This window comes from Schistocerca serialis, chromosome 9 (assembly GCF_023864345.2).
Source record: "Schistocerca serialis cubense isolate TAMUIC-IGC-003099 chromosome 9, iqSchSeri2.2, whole genome shotgun sequence".
In the NCBI taxonomy this organism is placed as follows: domain Eukaryota; kingdom Metazoa; phylum Arthropoda; class Insecta; order Orthoptera; family Acrididae; genus Schistocerca; species Schistocerca serialis.
Genome location: NC_064646.1, coordinates 34,663,145 through 34,685,355, shown reverse-complemented (window position 1 = coordinate 34,685,355; position 22,211 = coordinate 34,663,145). Strand labels below are relative to the sequence as shown.

At 48.0% G+C, this 22,211-nt stretch overlaps 1 protein-coding gene across 2 annotated transcripts in view; it reads right to left on the bottom strand.

Annotated features, from left to right (window-relative positions):
• Positions 1-22,211, bottom strand: part of LOC126419057 (uncharacterized) — a 403,014-nt gene that overhangs the window by 16,358 nt on the left and 364,445 nt on the right. For both annotated transcript variants that reach the window (XM_050086133.1, XM_050086132.1), the window contains exon 3: positions 10,265-10,545. In XM_050086133.1, coding sequence (XP_049942090.1) covers positions 10,265-10,545 — 281 coding nt within the window. The remainder of the gene's footprint in view (positions 1-10,264; positions 10,546-22,211) is intronic.

Sequence of the window (22,211 nt, the reverse complement as noted above, 5' to 3'; positions counted from 1 at the left end):
CCCCCCCCATGGCTCCTCTCCCCTCACCAGCCAATGCACTGTACAGAATCATACTTTGCCTTACACCATCTTGGCGGGCCATTTGGCTGGAGTCGACTAGGAATCGACTCAAAATCCTCTAGAACGCGGTCCTCCAAATCTGGTGTACGCACAGTCCGCCCCCCCCCCCACCCCTCCCCTTGCACGTTCGTCTGTCTGAAAGGACCCGTGATCAGGAAACTGCAGAAAAAGGATTTGAAATGTTGTGTGATGTGGTCGGCGTCTGTCAGGTACTTGTTTCGGTATAGCCGTGCTGCCTCTCGACCGTTTCCATCAGCTTGGCCGTACAGAACCACCATCTCGGCTCATTCCCGACACGAATACCGGACCATTCTGGTGCTTACAGTACGCTGCGTCTGCCACACAAGGATCTCACAGCGCGTGGTCAGAGGAGCTGTTATTCAGCACAGCTGTCTAACGTGGCAACGATGCATTTCCTGACACATGTTCTAGGAGCTCTTTTCCTCCATTTCCAGAGAGGAGCGTTCCTGCTGTTTGCTGTTTTATTGATTTTCATTCTGTATCTACGAGGGCAGTTCAATAAGTAATGCAACACATTTTTTTTCTCGGCCAATTTTGGTTGAAACAACCGGAAATTTCTTGTGGAATATTTTCAAACATTCCCGCTTCGTCTCGTATAGTTTCATTGACTTCCGACAGGTGGCAGCGCTGAACGGAGCTGTTAAAATGGCGTCTGTAACGGATGTGCGTTGCAAACAACGGGCAGTGATCGAGTTTCTTTTGGCGGAAAACCAGGGCATCTCAGATATTCATAGGCGCTTGCAGAATGTCTACGGTGATCTGGCAGTGGACAAAAGCACGGTGAGTCGTTGGGCAAAGCGTGTGTCATCATCGCCGCAAGGTCAAGCAAGACTGTCTGATCTCCCGCGTGCGGGCCGGCCGTGCACAGCTGTGACTCCTGCAATGACGGAGCGTGCGAGCACACTCGTTCAAGATGATCGACGGATCACCATCAAACAACTCAGTGCTCAACTTGACATCTCTGTTGGTAGTGCTGTCACAATTGTTCACCAGTTGGGATATTCAAAGGTTTGTTCCCGCTGGGTCCCTCGTTGTCTAAGCGAACACCATAAAGAGCAAAGGAGAACCATCTGTGCGGAATTGCTTGCTCGTCATGTGGCTGAGGGTGACAATTTCTTGTCAAAGATTGTTACAGGCGATGAAACATGGGTTCATCACTTCGAACCTGAAACAAAACGGCAATCAATGGAGTGGCGCCACACCCACTCCCCTACCAAGAAAAAGTTTAAAGCCATACCCTCAGCTGGTAAAGTCATGGTTACAGTCTTCTGGGACGCTGAAGGGGTTATTCTGTTCGATGTCCTTCCCCATGGTCAAACGATCAACTCTGAAGTGTATTGTGCTACTCTTCAGAAATTGAAGAAACGACTTCAGCGTGTTCGTAGGCACAAAAATCTGAACGAACTTCTCCTTCTTCATGACAACGCAAGACCTCACACAAGTCTTTGCACCCGAGAGGAGCTCACAAAACTTCAGTGGACTGTTCTTCGTCATGCACCCTACAGCCCCGATCTCGCACCGTCGGATTTCCATATGTTTGGCCCAATGAAGGACGCAATCCGTGGGAGGCACTACGCGGATGATGAAGAAGTTATTGATGCAGTACGATGTTGGCTCCGACATCGACCAGTGGAATGGTATCGTGCAGGCATACAGGCCCTCATTTCAAGGTGGCGTAAGGCCGTAGCATTGAATGGAGATAACGTTGAAAAATAGTGTTGTGTAGTTAAAAGATTGGGGAATAACCTGGTGTATTTCAATGCTGAATAAAACAACCCCTGTTTCAGAAAAAAAATGTGTTGCATTACTTATTGAACTGCCCTCGTAACTGTAAGCTGAGGCGCCACGAACGTCGTGTAGCTGTACATCAGTGTCTCTTACCCATCGTGCGGACTGGTGAAAGCAGAACCCGCGAGCTAGCTGGTTCGCGAGGCTGAAACACGGGCAGTCCACATGGGCGAGCCGTCGCAGAGTAGCGTCCACACGAGGTGGCCTCGCATTACGTAAGGCTCTTCTCGGGTAGACGCGAAGAAAAGAAAAGAGAAGAGAAGAAGCGGGTCATTGCGACGCTGCGGGACGGCGCAGCGTAAACAGGGGGATCAATCAGGCGCGCTGCTGCAGCCACTCAAGGTCGGCGGCCAACAGAACCCCGGCTCCCGCTCCGTTATAAGGCTACGGCTACGGCCGCGGCCACACGTGCCATTTCCCCAGTGGGATTCGATCTGGAAGAAACGCGACGAAGAGGGTGGCCAGGCAGAGCGCCGCCGCTGCTCGCGTGCGCCCCGGCCTGCCTGTAGTTCTCAGCAGGAACTCCAGCTGACTGGCGGCAGTGTGCTCTCGACCTCCCAAAAGCGAGAGTGCGGGATGCGGAAGTTTTTATACTTGCGTCTGATACGTCCACACCAACGTTTTTGCAAGTGGCGTACAGTCCGCCGCGCGCTCACGACCAGATCGCCTCAGTGTTGATGTGGAACATATATTATGCGCACAAAAATATAAACATAGGAGTATGAATACAGAGTCGTGGCTAGCAATTACCATAGAGCTTACACATTTATTTACGAGCAAGTTCTTCAAGTTCCAATTCTCCAGGCAATCGCGTAAGATGTAGTCCTTACAGAAGATTTACTAAGTCTCTGATCGACGAATAGAAGAGAAATAGTTTGTAAAATGACCTTCGACAAATTTTTTGTTCGTGTCGCCTCCAGTTCCACACGTAGACCTGTTGTCACGCACACATCAGATTGTCGTCAAAGCTGTAATTGTCAACAATCCCCACTAACTGTGAGGTACACACGTTGCAGCTACAATGTGCGTCAGAAATTTCGGTCAGTGATCTCAGAATACGAAGGAAGGCCGGCCGAAGTGGCCGAGCGGTTCTAGGCGCTACAGTCTGCAACCGCGCGACCGCTACGGTCGCAGGTTCGAATCCTGCCTCGGGCATAGATCTGTGTGATGTCCTCAGGTTAGTTAGGTTTAACTAGTTCAAAGTTCTAGGGGACTGATGACCTTAGAAGTTAAGTCCCATAGTGCTCAGAGCCATTCGAACCAATACGAAGGAAGCAAGAGTTGCGAACAAAATATTTTTACTGGCCTTCAAATTAATCACTCGCTCGCTTACACGTTATGGCCCAAGAACTGGACCAACAGACTAACAGACCTGTTACCACTCGCCAACCACTCAGTTAACGTGCTACACACGGGAATTCCGAAATGGTTCCCTTTGATACATATAATTCCCCACTTACATCGAAATACCAGGTGAACTAATGGTCTTTGAAACTTGTCCTCGGAAGCTTATTTATTAGACGAAAAAAATTCGCCCTTTATCAAACGAATGTATAAAAATGCGACTGTTGGTTTTACGAAAAGGCCTTGCTCTGAACAGTTTTCGGCACGGTTTGCTCTTTTGACTGCACAAAAAACTATTTTCAAAAAATCATTTACAGATGATGCAAGTGACTTTGTAACTGATGTGGAATGTGTTGCGAATGGTTTACCAATATGATAGTCTGTTTAAAAATACGAACTTTATGGAGGCTAATTGCAACAGAGAATCAAATATTGATCACACATGACGACGAGATATCGTACTCGGAAAAAAATTATCAACACTAAAACGAAAGGCTTCTCTGTGACATATTCATTTGATTATGGATTGAAGTCCATCGCTGTGGCTCAGATCCTGTCGGTGTAATGTGTTACCTATTTCTATACACTGCAGCAGAAATCTTTGTTTACAGTGTTTGCTCATTTTCTAATTTCTTTGTCAATTTTTTTACTCACATTCTGCATACAATATATTAACTCGTCGCATTGCCTTGTAACTTAGTTCGTAGAACTTAAAAAAGAATTAAAATAATTTTTTTACGTCGTTAATTAAAATAGCTGTAGAGTGACCCATAGAATATTGTGACGCTTACAGAACTGCTGCTGTTGTCGGAATGTTAACAACACACGCCGTGCAGCTGAGTAAATGCATGATGGAAGTTTTGGAGGGCATCAGTGATGGACTAACTGTGGAACACGCGCAGTACAGAACGTGCCGAAATCAAGATAGAAGAAGACAATGAAACCAGTTTCATCCAATGAATGGTATGTGAGCGTACTAGAGGGCTACGAAATAGGAGCCGTACAGTAAGTGGCTAGAAATTACAACGTGGCAGCATATGGAAAGCGCGTTGAAACGTACAAGGTGACCATTATTGAACTATATGAAATGAAATCGTCATAACTTCTGAATCGCTTGCGTTACGACGTTCACGGTTGACCGCGGGGCAAGATGAGAACCAGCGTGTGAATATCGTTTGGTTTAGCGACGAAGCCCACTCTCGTTCGGATGGGTTCGTCAATAAGCAAAATTGGCGCATTTGGGCGACTAAGAAACAGCATTTCGAGATCGAGAACTCTCTTCACCCTCATCGGGTGAGTCTGTAGTGTGCAGTGTCCAGTCACGGAATAACCGTTGCGATATTCCTTGATGGCAGGGCGACTACCGGAAGGTACGTGAAGGTTTTGAAAGATGATTTCATTCCCGTTATCCAAAGCGACCCTGACAAGATGTGGTTCGTGCAAGACGAGTTAGACTCCATCGAAGCAGGAGAGTGTTCGATGTCCTGGAGGAGCGCTTTGGGGACCGTATTCTGGCTCTGGGGCACCCAGAGGCCACTGGCATGGGCCTCGATTGGCCGCCATATTCTCCGGATCTGAAGACATTCGACTCCTTTTTGCGGGGTATATTAAAAACAAGGTGTACAGCAATAATTCCAAAACCATTTCTAAGCTGAAAACGGCCACTCAGAAGATCATCGACAGCATCGGTGTTCCGATACTTCGGCGGGTCATGCAGAACTTCGCTGTTCGTCTGCGCCACATCATCGCCAATGATGGCAGGCATATCGAACAAGTCATAACCTAAATCTGAATATCTGTAGTGACGTTTACCTGCCGAATAAAGTGTTGCACGCCGTTGTTTGTAACTTATTTTCGTTTTCTTTTATATGTTTAAATAACTGTCACCCTGTGCTTGCACAACGTAACAATATAGGCTGCACTACTGTTCCGCCAGTTGACTCGTGGAGGACAAGTAAATTAGTGTCACTGATGAACAGTAGTTTAAGGAATAATAGAAACAGGGTTAACCTTGCAGGTAACAGAAATTTTGGATAGGACTTCTTTTATGGAATTGTAAGGTATGTCATCCAGTAAAGGGAAAGAATAGGTATATTGGCACGCTATGAAAAATCATAAATATCCCATCACAACCAGCCGCCTTCCCTCTTTTGAAGGACTTTAGTTGATTTTCCATCTACCAGTATGTTATTTCGACATCTGTCATTTTGGCATTCGTGCGAAGTTTGAGGGGACGAATTTGAAAATGGAATTTAATATTTCACCCTTCTCTCTGTCATCGTCCGTTTCAATGCCGTTACGCTCACTGAGTGTCTGGATGACACCAAAACTTCTTAGCATTTTCTGTCAGGTCGGTGGATAGGATTGTAGTCTCGAACTAGCTGAACGCTTGATGCATGGCTGTCTTTCAGGTAATTTAACGTGGTACGCGCAGTAACAGGGTCTCACAATTAACGTCACAGTTTTCACGGTGCCCACCAGCAGGAACCCCCATAGAGAAGGAAGATTGATGTGGATATCTCCTCCCCCCTCCCCTTTCCCCATTCATCCGATGGCGTACCGTGTTAATTGGTGTCATTATAGTCCGCATGCTTAGCTGGGTGGAAACGTGCTTGCCTCCCAGGCAAGTGCGCCCGGGTTCGATTCCCGGCCGTGTTGGAGATTTTCTCCGCTCGTGGACGGCGTGTTGTGTTGTCATCACCGGCACGCAAGTCGCCCAATGTGGCGTTAATTCAAGTAAGACTTGCAATCGGCAGCCGAACGTCCCCGGATGGGGCCTCCTGGCCAGCAATGCCATACAATCATTTCATGGTGTCATTGTGTGCCCAAAGAAAACTCTCCCTTTGCAGACGGATGAGTGCGAATATAAAGCAGTGTTGGAGTGTTCGCCGTGTGGTTGGCGGGCTCGCGCAAGCGCAAAACGCGTGAGATAGGTCCACCTGGAGGGTAGCCTATACCAGCCCTCATACCGTATGGCACAAATATTCCGAGCTTTCCCTGGTTGGTATTTCAAGGTCGCCTTCACGACTACAGACCTCAAGTGTCCACGTGGAGGACTAGGGTTGAAAAATATCTAACAGCAAATCAGCGCTTTATTCATAAGCAGAATCACAAAAAAATCACACAACAATCTAACGACACTGACGAGCAAACTGTTTACCAGTCTTGAACCACTAGATAAAGCAATTCCAATAAATCTCGCCACTATACATTCAGAACTGCACCATGTGCTCTAGTTGTACTTAGAATTACGTTATGTGCAAGTAATGAATTCCGATCTGTAACTATGCACTGTGCTCACAACGGAATCCACACGGAAGCCAATTAAACGCAAGTATCCAAGTGTAAATTGGAAGAATATCTGGCATAACATAAATAATACAGTTATGAATAGCGGAGATAGAGCAATGTGCTATGATATAGAACACGAGGTCGTACTGACAGCAGAGGGGCTGCACAAAGTAAGTCCTTCACTGGAATGCACGAAATGTCAACTAATTGAAACCTGCCACATATCTGTATTTGCGACGAACAGACTCAGATTTGGACATGTACCACGAAAAAAACTGGCAGTCACTGACAGAACCAGTTCAAATACCACAACAGTGCAATTTCAGCTACTACATTCTAAGTTTCGAAACTCTGTAAAAAGCCAACTACTGCTCAGAATGATACCGAATTTCAACGGATGTTGTCGAAGAAGGAGGAAACGTTACGGAGAAAAAAAATTAAATTAAAAAACTGAAAAAATAAAATAAACGAAAATTTTACCACTAGATGGCTCTGTAAGCGGGAGAATAAGCAAAATAAAAGACGCGGGGTACATAGCTGCTACTCAGTCGGCAGGTACATCGATGGGCAATGCTCCAGCGTTAGACGCCTGCAGGAAGGTCCCCCATAGAGCTCCGTCCTGTCCCCAACTCTTTTCATCGTTTGTGTTAACGACTCACCCCACCCTGCCCCAGGTCGTCCTAGCTCACTTTACCTGTGCCGCAACGGGCAAACGCTGTGACAGTCTTTTGCACACCAACGTCACCTAACCCTCCAACAGGATCATTTTTATTGAAGATAGTGCTCCAACGCACACGGCTCAGCCAATGAAGCGACTGCTGCAGAGGAATTTTGGAAATACTAGAATTATCATTAGTCATATCCCTACAGCCTGGCCGTCCAGATCACCTGATCTTAATGTCTGTGACTTCTGACAGTGGGGATCATCTGAAAGATACTGGGCCAATTACGAACGTCGCTCAGTTGAAGGCACGGACTGTGAACGCGACCCCCGAGGCACTCCGACCTGTTGTGGGACATTCCGTTTCTCGGTTTCAACTAGTAGCACAAAACGGCGGACGGCGTACTGAACATACATATCTTGTGACAGTCTCACGACAGTTGAAAGACGATTACACTGTTAGTTTTTATGCAGTTTCCCGTCTCAGAGCAATTAAAAAGCGATGTCTTTTTTATTTTTTATGCAGTTCTTGGCCTCAGGACAATTGAACACGGATTATTCCCATCCGTTGTGACGCGATCTTGCCGTGGTGGATGGGCTTACGTAACTGACAGTGCCAGAAGTGTCGAAATGCCGAACTTGGGTGGTGACGCGGATCGAACAGTACGGTCGGTGTAAAGCGCGACTGACGCCATAGCCGGACTGCCATTTGCAGCCGAACCCGTTTACGTTATGGCGATTACGGCGCCAAGAGTGGGACAGTTTGCGATAATTTCTATATTTTTTCTTGTTTTGGCAACTTTTCCTCGTTCTTCGATATGATTCCCCTCAAATTTGATGTCATTCTGAGCAGCAGTTCTTTTTTTAAGCGTTTTGAAATTGGAACTTTACTTATTATAATTCTGTATATTACATATCGGAAAAAGACAGAATTCTCCAGAATAAACGAAACTATAAGACGTGGTGCAACAACTTCGTCGCCGAGGCATTTTAGAGGAAATTAAGACTCCCTATCTGGAAAAGAAGTAAAGTTTATTCCGTCAGAAAAACAATGCAGTTTTCAGAGTAAAACTGCGTTCAACAGGACGGGAAATGCGTGGATTTGTCCAGAAAGAACGTAACGTTCCATTTTGAACCTTAATTGTAATTGCGAACACAAATGAACGGTATGAGGTAGCAGTCAGTAATGATCTGCATGTTGCAACTTAAAACTCACATAATACACGAGCGTTTGTACGTATTATGATGCAAGGCACTGTTTACTGTTTCTACACTGTTTTTTTTTAATTTTTTTTTATTTTTTTTTTAGCGATGTAGTGTCTGAGCCGTAGTAAAGTTAGCTTTGAAAAGCGCGCCGCAGCGCGTAGCGTGAAGCAGTCGCCCTCCTTTTTCTAGTGGTGGCGCCTTTGTCGCAGTTGAAGGCCTCGGTGTCTCCCTCTAGCGGGAAAGGGGAAAAGTGGGCTGTTGGCGTGGGTTTAAGAAGTGGCGGTATGGGCTCTCGGGAGAGTTGGCAGTCGGGGCATCAAGAAGCGACGCGACTTCTCTGCCGGTGCTAGAGGGACAACACACAGACTGCGGCATCAGCGTAAGCGATGGGGCGTTAACTGCTCGTCGCGAAAGGACTCTTCCTGAGCGTGGGTCCGCGAGGGGCCTAGTCTGCAGTTCGGCCGTATGCTGTCGACCGGCGAGGAGGTTCTGAGGATCGGCGCGCCTTCCTGCGTCCGTTGAAACGGCTGGCAGCGGGCGGCTCGGCAGAACATTTGGAGGTGCTACGTTGGTTCAGTCCTGGGCGTGGCAACGAACCAGAAATTGAGTACTGATTGTCAACAGATTTTATGAAGTTTAACTGAATTCAATTTACTTATTATTGTTAATTATACCAGCCGTATTTTTGGGGGTTTCCCGCCATTCATTCTCGTCTGCCCACCCGTCTGGAAGGTGTAACTCACGTAAATTTCTGTTTATGTATATTTGGCTATAATCAAGCAGGTTGTTAATGTACGCCGTAGTGGATTTTTTATATTGTTTGTAGTCAGCAAAAACTGTTGTGTGTTTTTCCAATTCAATACCTTTTAAGGCTTTTACTCAACGTCCTTGTGTGTTTTATACAGGTAGTTGGTTATTAGTGTGTTTTCTTGCCATGCAAAAGTTTGCCATTTCATTACGGGTAGAAATTGTTGCCTCGAAAGAAGAGTGTTGTAAAAGTTAGCAAGTCCTACTTGGTGAGCGTGTGTGTTTGCCGTAAGTTAACTGGCAGAAATTTGTAAAATTTGTTTTTTTTTAAATATATTTTGGAAATGTTAATGTTACTAACTGTGAGTGTCCTCCCCCCGTGTGCACGACTTGTGCGTTTTGGTTTTTCTATTTTGAGAACTTTCGTAAATAGGATTGTCCTTACAAGCTAGATTCTGCGCCATTTAATGAATGGAGTGAAATTCACCTGTAATGTAGCTGAGCTCGAAATATTATACAGCTTCGCGTTGTATACGTTAAGTTGCATGCCTGTACTTGCCTTTTACTGGCGTCAAATTTTTTATAATTAATAATTTAAAAGCTCCTTTCCTATCGTAAATGGTGACTCATTTGTTAAATGATTGTTGGTCCTTTTTTTTTAAAAAAAATATCGTTAAGTCTTGCACCAAATTTGAATGAAGAGTGTTATTGAAATGGGTGTGTAATTTCAAAAAATGGTTCAAATGGCTCTGAGCACTATGGGACTTAACTGCTGAGGCCATCAGTCCCCTAGAACTTAGAAGTACTTAAACCTAACTAACCTAAGGACATCACACACATCCACGCCCGATGCAGGATTCGAACCTGCGACCGCAGCGGTCACGCGGTTCCAGACTGAAGCGCGTAGGACCGCGCGGCCACACCGGCCGGCTGTGTGTAATTTCACCAGTTATTGATTGACACCTACTTTCACTTTACATTTTGTGTATTGATAGAGATTAAAAACCTTTGTTGAACCAGTAGTAATTGTACGGTTCAGTGTCCTAGTAATTGTATCTTTACGTAAGGAGTCTGCTTCGTGTTTGAAGTACGGGCTGGGGCAGCCCGCCACAGGAGTCGTAGTGTGGGCGTGGGCGTGGGGATTACCTGAGAGCGAGCGGCTGCACGGGCACGGCGTACAGCACGCGCACGGGGAAGTGCAGCGCGGCGGAGGCGGCGGGGGCGGCGGCGGCGGCCGGCACGGGGGCGATGAGGGCGCCGACGCGCAGCGGCACGCGGCGGCCGCCGTGGCGCACCGTGAAGGCGGCGGGGAACGGCACCGAGCACGACGACGCCGCCGGCACCATCAGCGGCCGGCGCAGCACCACGCGCACCGCCGGCAGCATCTGCTGCTGCTGCTGGCCCTTCCTCGCGGACGCCCCCTCCACCTGCCGGCACACGAGCAGAGCGTGTCTAGCCCATCTCCCATCTGGCAAAGGCCAACTGCAGTCTGTATAAAATGGTGGCAACTCAAATTCTGGCGGGACATCGAACAAAAGTAGAGCCGTCGTCCTAAGTATAAATTGGCAGCAATTTCAAAACGGTGTATTGTCACGCTGGCTGACTAGGAATACGAGCACACGATCACCGGCCTAACTGTGAAGTCAGAATGCGAGACCTCTGGCCGGGAATGCAAAGTGGCGACTGGGGCACACCTCTACGGCGTAACACTCCACTTCGGACCCGTCGGGCTGTTTGTGCAACTGTGTGCAAATCTGGCATAGTGGCCCACAGCTGCAATACTGGCTCCGGTTCTATGACGGCACAAAGCTGCTCTGACCCGTTGTGCTATTTATGTTGTTGTTGTTGTTGTTGTTGTGGTCTTCAGTCCTGAGATTGGTTTGATGCAGCTCTCCATGCTACTCTATCCTGTGCAAGCTTCATCTCCCAGTACCTACTGCAACCTACATCCTTCTGAATCTGCTTAGTATATTCATCTCTTGGTCTCCCTTTACGATTTTTACCCTCCACGCTCCCCTCCAATGCTAAATTTGTGATCCCTTGACGCCTCAGAACATGTCCTACCAACCGATCCCTTCTTCTAGTCAAGCTGTGCCACAAACTCCTCTTCTCCCCAATCCTATTCAATACCTCCTCATTAGTTACGTGATCTACCCATCTAATCTTCAGCATTCTTCTGTAGCACCACATTTCGAAAGCTTCTATTCTCCTCTTGTCCAAACTATTTATCGTCCATGTTTCACTTCCATACATGGCTACACTCCATACAAATACCTTCAGAAACGACTTTCTGACACTTAAATCTATACTCGATGTTAACAAATTTCTCTTCTTCAGAAACGCTTTCCTTGCCATTGCCAGTCTACATTTTATATCCTCTCTACTTCGACCATAATCAGTTATTTTACTCCCCAAATACCAAAACTCCTTTACTATTATAACAGTGTGGAATTCAGGCGTGCTGGCCTAGACTTTAGAGACAGGGACAGGTTAGGTTCTACGACGTTGGAATTCCCGTTCCGGAATACTGGCGCTATGACGTCCGAGACAAAGATGCTTGTGAAGCTCTTATCCTGCGTGGCACGTTTTCCCTAGCTTCTACTCACTGAGAGCTCCGTGGTCAGTTCTTCTCCTAGCTCTAAATTTGTTCTCTCCGCATTATATCTTTAACACCACAGTGGGAGTGAAAGCCTTTCACACAGAGTGCACGGTTACTTATAGAATTCGAGCGTACTGCTTCTGCTAACTCCTGTTCCTCTAAATCGCCCTGGAGTTGGACTGGTGACAGTTCCGTGCGCAGAGAGGTAGCGCGGATACCACCGATTCACCTACCACAAGCCAAGTGGGGAATGTCACTGCCGCTTGTCCTAAGATTGGCCCCGTATGTGCAGTGTTTCAAACAGCCGCAGGAAATAGAATACTAACGAATCATCTTTGTTTAAACAAACAAATACCCGGCCAGGCAGAAGTCCCGGTTCCTCGACTGCAGAGTTCGTGTTCGAGAAGTGCTTCCGCTGTCGGTGAGAGCCGCGTCGCCGCGCACCACTGTCGAGGCTGCAGGGCCGCACGGGCCCCTGCACCGCCTTCAGACGCGCCGGCCCCGACTTAAAACGTCGGGAAATGTGAAAGCGCCGTGCATGTTGCGCACCCGGAAAGAGATTTCATTACATAAATGTGTGTGGAGCGCATAGCGATAATAGCATAACAGACCAACTCAGAGCTATCGAACACGCAAATTTGTATGTGGAAGCCGTATGGCATCACTATTTGAGAATCAAACACGCTTATACGAATTTACAAGTTGAAACGCACCCACAAAAACGCAAATACGTATGATGGAAAAGTACGATATTTTCTACGACAGTAATCGTCAACAACATCCTCGTACATCGCATTTCGACACGAAAATATGAACTGCCGCCACCAACAGGGTGCAGCGCAAACTGGTTGCTAGCTCCATCTGCTGGAAGTACGGACGCTATGCCTCGGGAATGCCAACAGAGGCCAACGGGAGTGACGTGTGAAAGCCCTAGCTGCTGCGTGGCGTCACATACGAATCGTTCACGCTAAGCCGCGCCTACTCCTGTTGTAAGTCGCCGCTGCATAAAGGCTTCCATCAGACGTTTCCACTGCATTTCTACGTCCGACGTCGAAATACCGTGAAGAAAGCGGTGTGGTTTCCAAAGAAATCGGGAAACATATGAGATTTGCTGTCAGTTCTTGAAAAACGGAAATGGATGTTCAATAGCACATCAGTATTCATTGCAGCCTCGGTTCTGCGTTACACCAGAAAAATACGTTGCTAATGGCACAGACACATTTCGAATTTGTCACCCAAAACGTAGAATCCATCCTTTTATCTTGTGTTATTTTACAGTAAGTGCTGCAATTTATGAAATCAAAGAACTACCCACTGTAAGGGTGAAAGGTTTCTTTTCGGGGGTGGGGCAACCCATGACGTCATCGGTGACATACTCTGTGCCTGAACTCTCCTTGTTGAAACTGAAACTGTTCTTCTTGCAGATGACCTAATGAAAGATGGGAAACGTAATATAAATAATGTATCTAAATAGAGTGGTGAGTAACATCAGCATGTGGCTTTCAGTGAACATCTACATCTATAACACTACTTTACAATTCACTCTTTAGTCCCTTGCAGAAGGTTCATCCCGCGTCTGCGGTTGCAGTAAAGGCTCTTAATGACCTGCCAGGGGGCAGTGCTGTAAGTATGAGCAGGGCAACGGCCACTGAAAAGTGCCTACTTTCTGCTCCGGCCTACATTTGAAACAAGTTCGTGGGGCGGTGGGACGCCTGGACATCATGGCAGGCAGCCGAAGTGGTGTGCCCTCTGGGGCGGAGGCCGTGCTTTAGGGTGTATTTTGGAAGTCTGGGTTTCGTGATCAACGAGGCCATTGAGTGCAGTACGGAAGACAGAGTATCTGTGCCGTGTTCTCGTGTGTAGGCAGCGATTTCTGCTTTCACAGTATCCGGTTGTGCTTTGTGAGTGGTGAGGAGTAATAAGTGTGGGCTTTGGCGGTAACGTAAGGGCTCTGTCGAAACTTGGAGATTTTAGTTAGCCCGAAGTGGAAGTCAAATGAAAACGAGACAGATAGAAGTAAAAACTAGCCAGGTGCGAGTAGGACTAGCGTATTGAGGCTTCGGTGCGAACTTAATTCATCCACTCTGGGATTCGAGAATCTCTACGATTTTTGCATGTTTTCGATACAGTTACTGGCAAGATATCGGTCCCGGGAATTTCAAGACCGTATCAAAATCTGTACAGTAGTTCCTCACACTAGCCCAGACGTACAAACAGATGCTATCAGAGGACTTCAGTTTACGTCTATAAAAATAGAAGATTTAAGAAAATACTTTTATTTACTAACTAAAACATGACTACAACTTACATTTTATGTTTGCATGTAGTAATGTTCGTTTGCGATGCTTTGACAGATGACGAATGCAATGTATGTTCTAATGGCAAAAAATATTTTTATTTGATGTTATTACTGTTTAACAATTTCCAGATTTTTGTACTTTACGTGTACTGTGAAACCTTGCTTCTTGCTAAAGGTTTTGTCGAGTGAGTTTGCGAGTATCAAAATATGTGACATAAATGAGCGAATCTTTTGATTGCATTGACTTAGAAACTTCAATTTTTTGCACCACCAAAGGACTATACATCTTAGTAAGTGACATGTTCACCAGAAAAAGGGGTCTTAATTGAGGGTCAAGCAAACAGACAGATAAAAATGACAAAAAAATTGTGTTCGTGTTTTATAATTACAAATTAACAATTTTCGGATTTTTTTCCCTTTACTTGTACTGCAAAGCCTCGCTTCACGCCAAATTTCATGAATCTAGATCAACGGGAAGTACCCTGTTGGTTTTGATGAGTGAGTTTGGAATATAAAAATATGTGACATAAACGACCGCATCTTTTGATTGAATTGACTTATAAGCTTAAAATTTTTACAATGCCGAGGGGCCATTGACCTTAATATCTGGCAAGCTGATACGCCCACACCTTCCTGAAGAAAGTGGTTCTTAACAGTCGGACAGAGAGACACACAGCGACCCTACAAGGGGTTTGTTTTTTTACAGAGTGAGGCACAGAATCCTGAAAAGTGAGTAAACTGTGTGTTATTTCGAACGTGATCGCCATAACTGTTAACGCATTTGTCCCAGTGTGAGACAAGACAATCAGCACCTTCACTGGTGCCTACGGAACCACGATTGCACTCGGGCACGTCCCTCTTGGTCCGAAGCACATCGACAGCCACCAGTGTCTTTCTTCCGGTATTCAAAAATCTGGAAGTCGAATGGGGAGCGATCGGTACTGTACGGAGGGTGTGTAAGGGGTTCCCAGCGAAACTTGTGCAGCCAAGTCGAAACAACCTCGGCAGCATGTGTGCGGGCACTGTCCCGCAACAGAATGATGCCGACCGTCAACTCTCCTGGGCGTCTGGACTTTATGGGGCGCTTGAGTTTCTGCAGTGTCCACGTGCCTCTCTACGCTAGTATTCGGGTAGTGTTCCAGAAAGGCAATGATCAGTGGGGTCTTGCAGCCAAAGAAAAACGTTATCGTACCTTTCCCGGAACTGCCGTGTCTGTTGTTTCGACTACGCTGCAGGAGTTTCGTTACGAAGTCCTTACACATCCTCCGTACAGTCCCGATCTCTCCCCACGCGATTTCCGTATTTTTGGACTTCCGACTGAAGACACTGGAGGCGATGGATTTGCTTCGAATAAACAGACGCACGCCTGATTACAATCATTTTTCCGTAGGCGACCAGAAACATTGCTCCAGGAAGGCGTTGACCGCCTTGTCTCACAGTGGGATAGACGTGTTAACAGTCATGGGGTTTACTTTTGGAATAATAAACAGTTTACTTACCTTTTTTTCCATGTCTCTCGTTTTCATTTTTACAGATAAAAAGTGACGGACTTGGCTAGTGTTGTTCTAAACTAATAAATGTCATCTGTATCAGTGCAAATCTGAGAGTGACGTTTTCAGAGTGGCGTTTTACCTGTTGACACTGAACTGTTTTTGAGTCTGGTTGTCGAATAATTGTCAACGGTAATTGCGAGCAGCCAGCTGACAGTTATTTATTGAACTCTTAAAAAATGGCTCTGAGCACTATGGGACTCAACTTCTGAGGTCATTAGTCCCCTAGAACTTAGAACTACTTAAACCTAACTAACCTAAGGACATCACACACATCCATGCCCGAGGCAGGATTCGAACCTGCGACCGTAGCGGTCTCGCGGTTCCAGACTGCAGCGCCTAGAACCGCACGGCTTGAACTCTTAGCCGTTCCAAATCTTACCTGAAAGTAGTCGCGTAGCAATAGGTGTTTTTAATTGTCGACTTTGGAACTCTCGCCGGCCAGAGTGGCCGAGCGGTTCTAGGCTCTTCAGTCTGGAACCGCGCGACCGGTACGGTCGCAGGTTCGAATCCTGCCTCTGGCATGGATGCGTGTGATGTCCTTAGGTTAGTTAGGTTTAAGTAGTTCTAAGTTCTAGGGGACTGACGACCTCAGAAGTTAAGTCCCATAGTGCTCAGAGCCATTTGAACCATTTTTTGGAACCCTCCCTCGCTGGTCTAGGAGAGGTTAGCTGCCCTTATTTAATCTGACTGGACAGTGTGGCACAGTAATTAATACGGGTCCGCCAAAGACGTTTCCGTTTATATCCGCGGAGCAATACGTCGGATCACTGGTCCCGTGGGTCGCACACCTCTATGAGAGTACTGTGGGTTTTGGCGGCGAGTGTGACTCGGCGCAACGCCACAGATGCTTTCGAGTACGGGCGAAAGGAACGTTGCAACGAGACTCCTAAAAATCGAGACATCCGGTGGAAATCGCGACATCGGGCTGCACTACAAAGGCTGGCCCACAGGTGTGAAAGAACAGCCGTCCACGTGTTCCCGTCAGTCAGAGCGCGGCGTAATGGCGACAAACGCCGGTGCCGAATCGCAGCTGGGGACCTTCACGGCCGTGTTACACGCGTGTCGTTCTGCAGCCGCTATACCGACAGAGTTTCACACACTTGTCGAATGCGAGCCTCATACATAATTTATTCGCTCCCGCCCGGGAAAACATTTCCATAGAGATAGGTGCGCGGCCCTGAGCGGGGCTGGTAATGCCCCGGCACAGTACTTAGGCTAATGCCGCCCGCGGGAGGTCTCTGCCACGGCCGTAAACTCGGGGGCGGCCGATACTATCGCCGTTTGTAGCAGATACCATCACAGGCGGTTGGCGGTCCCCTTTCTGTCCTTTCCCCTTTTACGCCCGCGGCGGTAAACGAGACCGTCGGTGTCGCTGTTGCCCTTGCCCTACGGCAGGTCTACACATCCTCTCTCCAAACTAGGGCTTCGTACACGCGCCACCAATTTTCGGGGACCGGTCATAGGCAGCAGTCTTCGGGAAAGTACAATGCTGGTGCGCAGGAACTACAACCTCAGCCATTCTTAGCGGTCTGAGTACTGTCACAAGTTCATCCGTAAGTGCAGCTTGCACGGCGATTTCGACTATGTTCCGCTTAACACCTCCAGATCGTGTGGGCGCACCGAAGTCGTAAGACAGAACGAAGCGCAGAACAGGCAGAATAGCAGTTTCCATTTCTCAATTGTTCTCTGTCGTATGACGTCTGAGTAAAGATGTAGGACTTTTGTTCTGTGTGTTACATAAACAGCTGACAAAGCAACATTTTGAATGCAAGTAGCTCCGTCACACATTCATTCCGTTCCAGTTATTTCTGGATGTTCACGTAAGTCATTCAAGAGATATCACCTTGTTTTGTGCTGACGGAAAGCGTGCGTTAATGAAGATATGTAGATACTGGGTTAGCGAGATACAGTCTCAGATCTGCACAGCCGGGAGGATCACGTAATATTGGCTTTAACCGCCCACAGAGAAGATGGTATTCTTCGCGCCGTCAATTGAAACCGCTATTAACTAAACACGCCTTTCTTACATGCTTAATGACCAGGTTCCTTGGTAGCAGTCGAGGGTTTATGGATTCCAAAAATGTTCAAATGTGTGTTATTCCTAAGGGACCAATCTGTTGAGGCCATCGGTCCCTAGACTTACACACTACTTTAACTAATGCCAAGAAACACACACACACACACACACACACACACACACACACACAAACGATCGTTGTAGTGACCTGCACAACGACAACATCGATGGCACCATGGGGGGGAGATTTAGCGATGACTGCAGAGATGAAGGCTTCCCAGTCCGCCTTGTTTACAGCCCATCTGGATGGGCGTCCGTGGGCATGACGCTAGGGGAGTGACAGGAAGATGGGGAAGTGGTCACTATCACGCAGGTCGTCATGTGCTCTCCAGTGGACAGGTGGGAAAAGGTCAGAACTGCAAACCGAGAGATCAGTGGCCGAATATGTGCCATGTGCCACACTGAAATGTGTGGGGGCACCTGTATTTAAGAGGCAGAGGTCGAGTTGTGACAGTAAATTTTCGACCTCCCTACCTCAGCCAGTAAGCATGGCGCCACTCTACAAGGGGTTTTGCACGTTAAAATCTCCCAAAAATAGGAAAGGTTTAGAGAGTTGATCAATCAGTGCAGCCAATACTAACAGGGGTACAGCACCATCTGGAGGAAGATATACATTGCAGACAGTTATTTCCTGCATCGTCTTATCCTGACAGCCACAGCTTCAAGAGGGGTTTGAAGAGGTACAGGTTCACTACATACTGAGTTCAGGACATAGACGCAAACTCCACCTGAGGCCCTATTATAGTCGCTACGGTTCCTATAATATTCCTTACAGCCGCAGAGGGCAAGGGTCCGCATTGCTGGGAACCAGGTTTCCTGGAGGGTAATGTAGAAAGCAGGTGTAAAGCTTAGCAGTTGCCGTAGCTCAGCCGAGTGGTGGAAAAAACCGCCTCAATTCCACTGGAGGATTACGTGATTGTGAGACTAGGAAGGCATGAAAGACTCAATGAGGCAGTCTACGCCTCAGGGTCACCTGCTGCCACCAGATAAGTACCTGTGCGATCGACATCCATTGTGTCTGAGGGCCCAGCGAGATCTAGGTCCTCAGCAGACGCCATAATCTCCACCTCAGACACCGAGCTTGTAGATAGTGGTGGTGTCGTTGGCACCGCAGTGCCTTGATTCTTGAGGGTCTTTTTCTTTTTAGGTTTCTCTCGCTGCTATTTAGGTTTGTCCGGCTGGGAGGATTCAGCCTCAAGGACTGAGGAGGACCCAAGGGATCCCTACTTGGCGAGAGGAGCTGAAGAAGACTTACACTTCTCCAGCTGAGAAGTTGGGACTGACGTCCCCGGTGGTTGGGGGGGTTGCTCCTGAAGTAGGTTGTGCAGGAGCAGCAGGGAGGGAAGTGCCCCACCATCTAGGGGGCAGGAGGAGTGATTGCTCTGAGAGCCAACTGTATGTGGCGCAATGGAAGATCGTAGAACTGTTGTCGTAGCAATAGCGTAGGTTGACGTCATATGCACAGGATGTAGCCTCTCATTTTTTTCTCTTAGCCTCGGTGTAGGTCGATCGAGGGTCTTTCTTTCTGGAGAATCCAGCAGTCTGGCGAGCAAGGCAAATGGTGCTCTCCGCAGTTGTCACAGATGGGAGGCGGGGAACAGGGAGTATTGGGATATGAAGGACGTTCACAATCCCAACATCTGATGCTGGAAGTACAGCGGTAAGACATATGGCCGAACTTCCAGCACTTACAGCACCGCATCGGGGCAGTGATTTATGACTTTACGTCACATGGGTAGACAACCACATTTACCTTCTCAGGTAATGTCTCACACTCGAAGGTCAAGATGAGTGCACTGGTGGCAACCTGATTATCCCTCGGAACTCGGTGGACGTGCAGGACGAAATGGACACCTCGCCGCTCTAAATTAGTGCGCAGCTCATCGTCAGACCGCAAAAGAAGATCCCTGTGAGATATGATACCCTTGACCATATTCAAGCTCTTATGGGGCGTGATGGAAATAGAAACATCCCACAGATTGTCACAGGCGTGTAGTGCCTGTGACTGGGCAGAGGACGCTGTTTTGATCAAGACCGACCCTGACAGCATTTTGGACAAGCCCTCCACCTCCCCAAACTTTTCCTCTAGATGCTCCACAAAATCTGATGTTTCATTGACAAGAAAGATACCCCACCAAATCTTGTACATATGAGGTACCGGGGTGAATAAGCTTCGCTGCCATCCTTAGCCTGGAGTTCTTCCCATGGTGTGGCCAATGGGAGGGGGTGGGGGTGGACGATTTGGTGTCACTTAGAGACTGCTGGTGTTTGACCACCAGCAAGAAATGATATACTACACTTAATGCTGTGCCATCCGCCCCAATGCCACCCACTCCGACTAGGACCCCTCCCCACAGGCGCCACCCAGCCGCAGCAAGGGCCACTTGGCAGGAAGGCCATTGCCGGGAGTTCCGATGCCCCAGGGTGATGGACATCTATCTATTGCTTGTCATACGTGAGGAGTTAACGGCGGAGGCATCAGCAGAGCGATCCCAGTGTGGTCAGGGGGCTACAACCAACAGGGTACTTGGCAGCTTCACCGCAACGGACTGGCTTCTGTGCTGAATATCAGGCACAAACGAGCTAAGAAGTCCATTATCGTCGACAGCGCAGAAAGCGATACTGCACAGAGGATGGAGGAAAACGCACCTAGGAGGGTGACCTCACTCAACAGCAGTAGAATGAGCAGAAGTGCCGATCCACATCGACGAAGGATGAGAGAAGTCTCAGCACAAGATGGACGCTACGCACCATGTAAGGCGCCCATCCCCAGTTGGTTCGCTCTTCGGGAAAATTTCGAAAAATGGAGGTCAAACCCTACTGGGGACCAGCACATAAAGGCCGATACGTGTGAGACTCCTTTTAGTCGCCTCTTACGGTAGGCAGGTATACCTCAAGCCTGTTGTAACGTCCGGACCCGCAGGGGGAAAGCCAGTATTCTCTTACACAGCGACAGAATTTCAACATTTAAGAAATCGATGCCATCTTGACTATTATCAACTAGTCGAAATGTTCATTTTTACTAACTTAACCGGTCCTTCAGAATGTGTCAAATTGTCAGTGGGTTATTGTTATTTCCATTCAAAGGCTCACGATTGATGCTTGTGCGAAAATTCTCTAACGGTAATGAACACCTTCACCGAATGTAACCAATGCCCATGTTAGCACATGATGGCCACAGTGATTGTAGCACCAGTGGGTCTTTTCAGATGGATGTTTCAATACCGCAACACCACGCGCACAGAGCACGGGCACGTGCAACTTATCGCCAGTTTTCAGACTTTGGGGAAGGTCGAATTATTGGCTCGAGGTACACGGGAGCACTGTCAACAGATGGCTGTCTAGCAGCAGCAGCAGAACGAGCGCCGACGAAGCGAACAGTGTGGCGAGAGCAGCCGGCATGGAGGGACTGCACGACAACAAGGCTGTACGTCTGTTCGACTGGCTTTGACAAATGAAGCAGATTACGAGCAGAGTCGGGAGCAGTTTACTGGCGGCTGGTTTGACGTCTCGAGTTGCCACGCGTCAATTACGGCTGACACCGTACCGCAGACAGCAGAGACTTGTACGGTGTGAAGGAAAAGTCAATTGCGACACTGAGTGGCGTTCAGCGACGAGCCTCGTTTGTGCCTGTGGCGGTGACGTCGACGCCAACCTGGTGGCAGGTCACAGGCAGCAGCCACTTTCCTCCCCAACTCCTGGAGACGTGGCGAGGGGTGCGAACACGACTGCCTGAGGAATGCACGGTCTCCCAGTTTGTCGCTGACAGAGCATATCTGGGATGCGATGTGAAGAGACACACACTGAAACGCATCGATTAGAACTTTTTCCATACGGAAGGGTTCTCACTGTGAGCATTATTTTCAGACGGCGCTACAAATTACCTTTGTGTGATAGTAATATACCTTCGGAAGGAGGAGCTTTTATGTCCATCTACAGTGCCGTTTGCGAAAAGTGCAACACCGAGAAGGAATTACCCGAATAGCACCTTGCTTGGTGGAAGTGGCGACGGATGTGCAAGCAATGTGTGGTAAGTTTTGCAGCGAGATGGGGTACACGTAGGCCGAGCAGAGCCCTCTCGTGTCGGTCCGACAGGGTCGGTGTTGCGCCTAGTGTAGTCTGTGCAGAGCTGTCACACGAGGTGGGAACAATACAGTGAGTGCCAGTATGCCTCGTCGACATCAAAGGGAGCCATATCGGAATGTGAGGGAGTTCCAACGGGGCAGAATGATCGGGTTCCGGGAAACGGGGTTGTCATACCGTGACATTTCGGCTCGCACAGGGCATACTGTTACGACAGTGATGCGTTTGTGGAAGCAGCGACGAGCGGGAATTGGACCACGGAACGTGACCACAGCACGGGATGACCGTCATCTTGTCCGCACGGCCAGTACGGACCGTACAGCGTCTTCCACAGTGTTGGCTTGTCGCTGGAGCACTGCAACAGGAGTGAACTTGTCTGCATCGACGGTTCATCGCCGTCTGCTGCAGGTTGGACTGGTTACACGTATGCCATTACGTCGGTTTCCATTGTCCGGAAACCACAGCTCCTCCGACTGCAATGG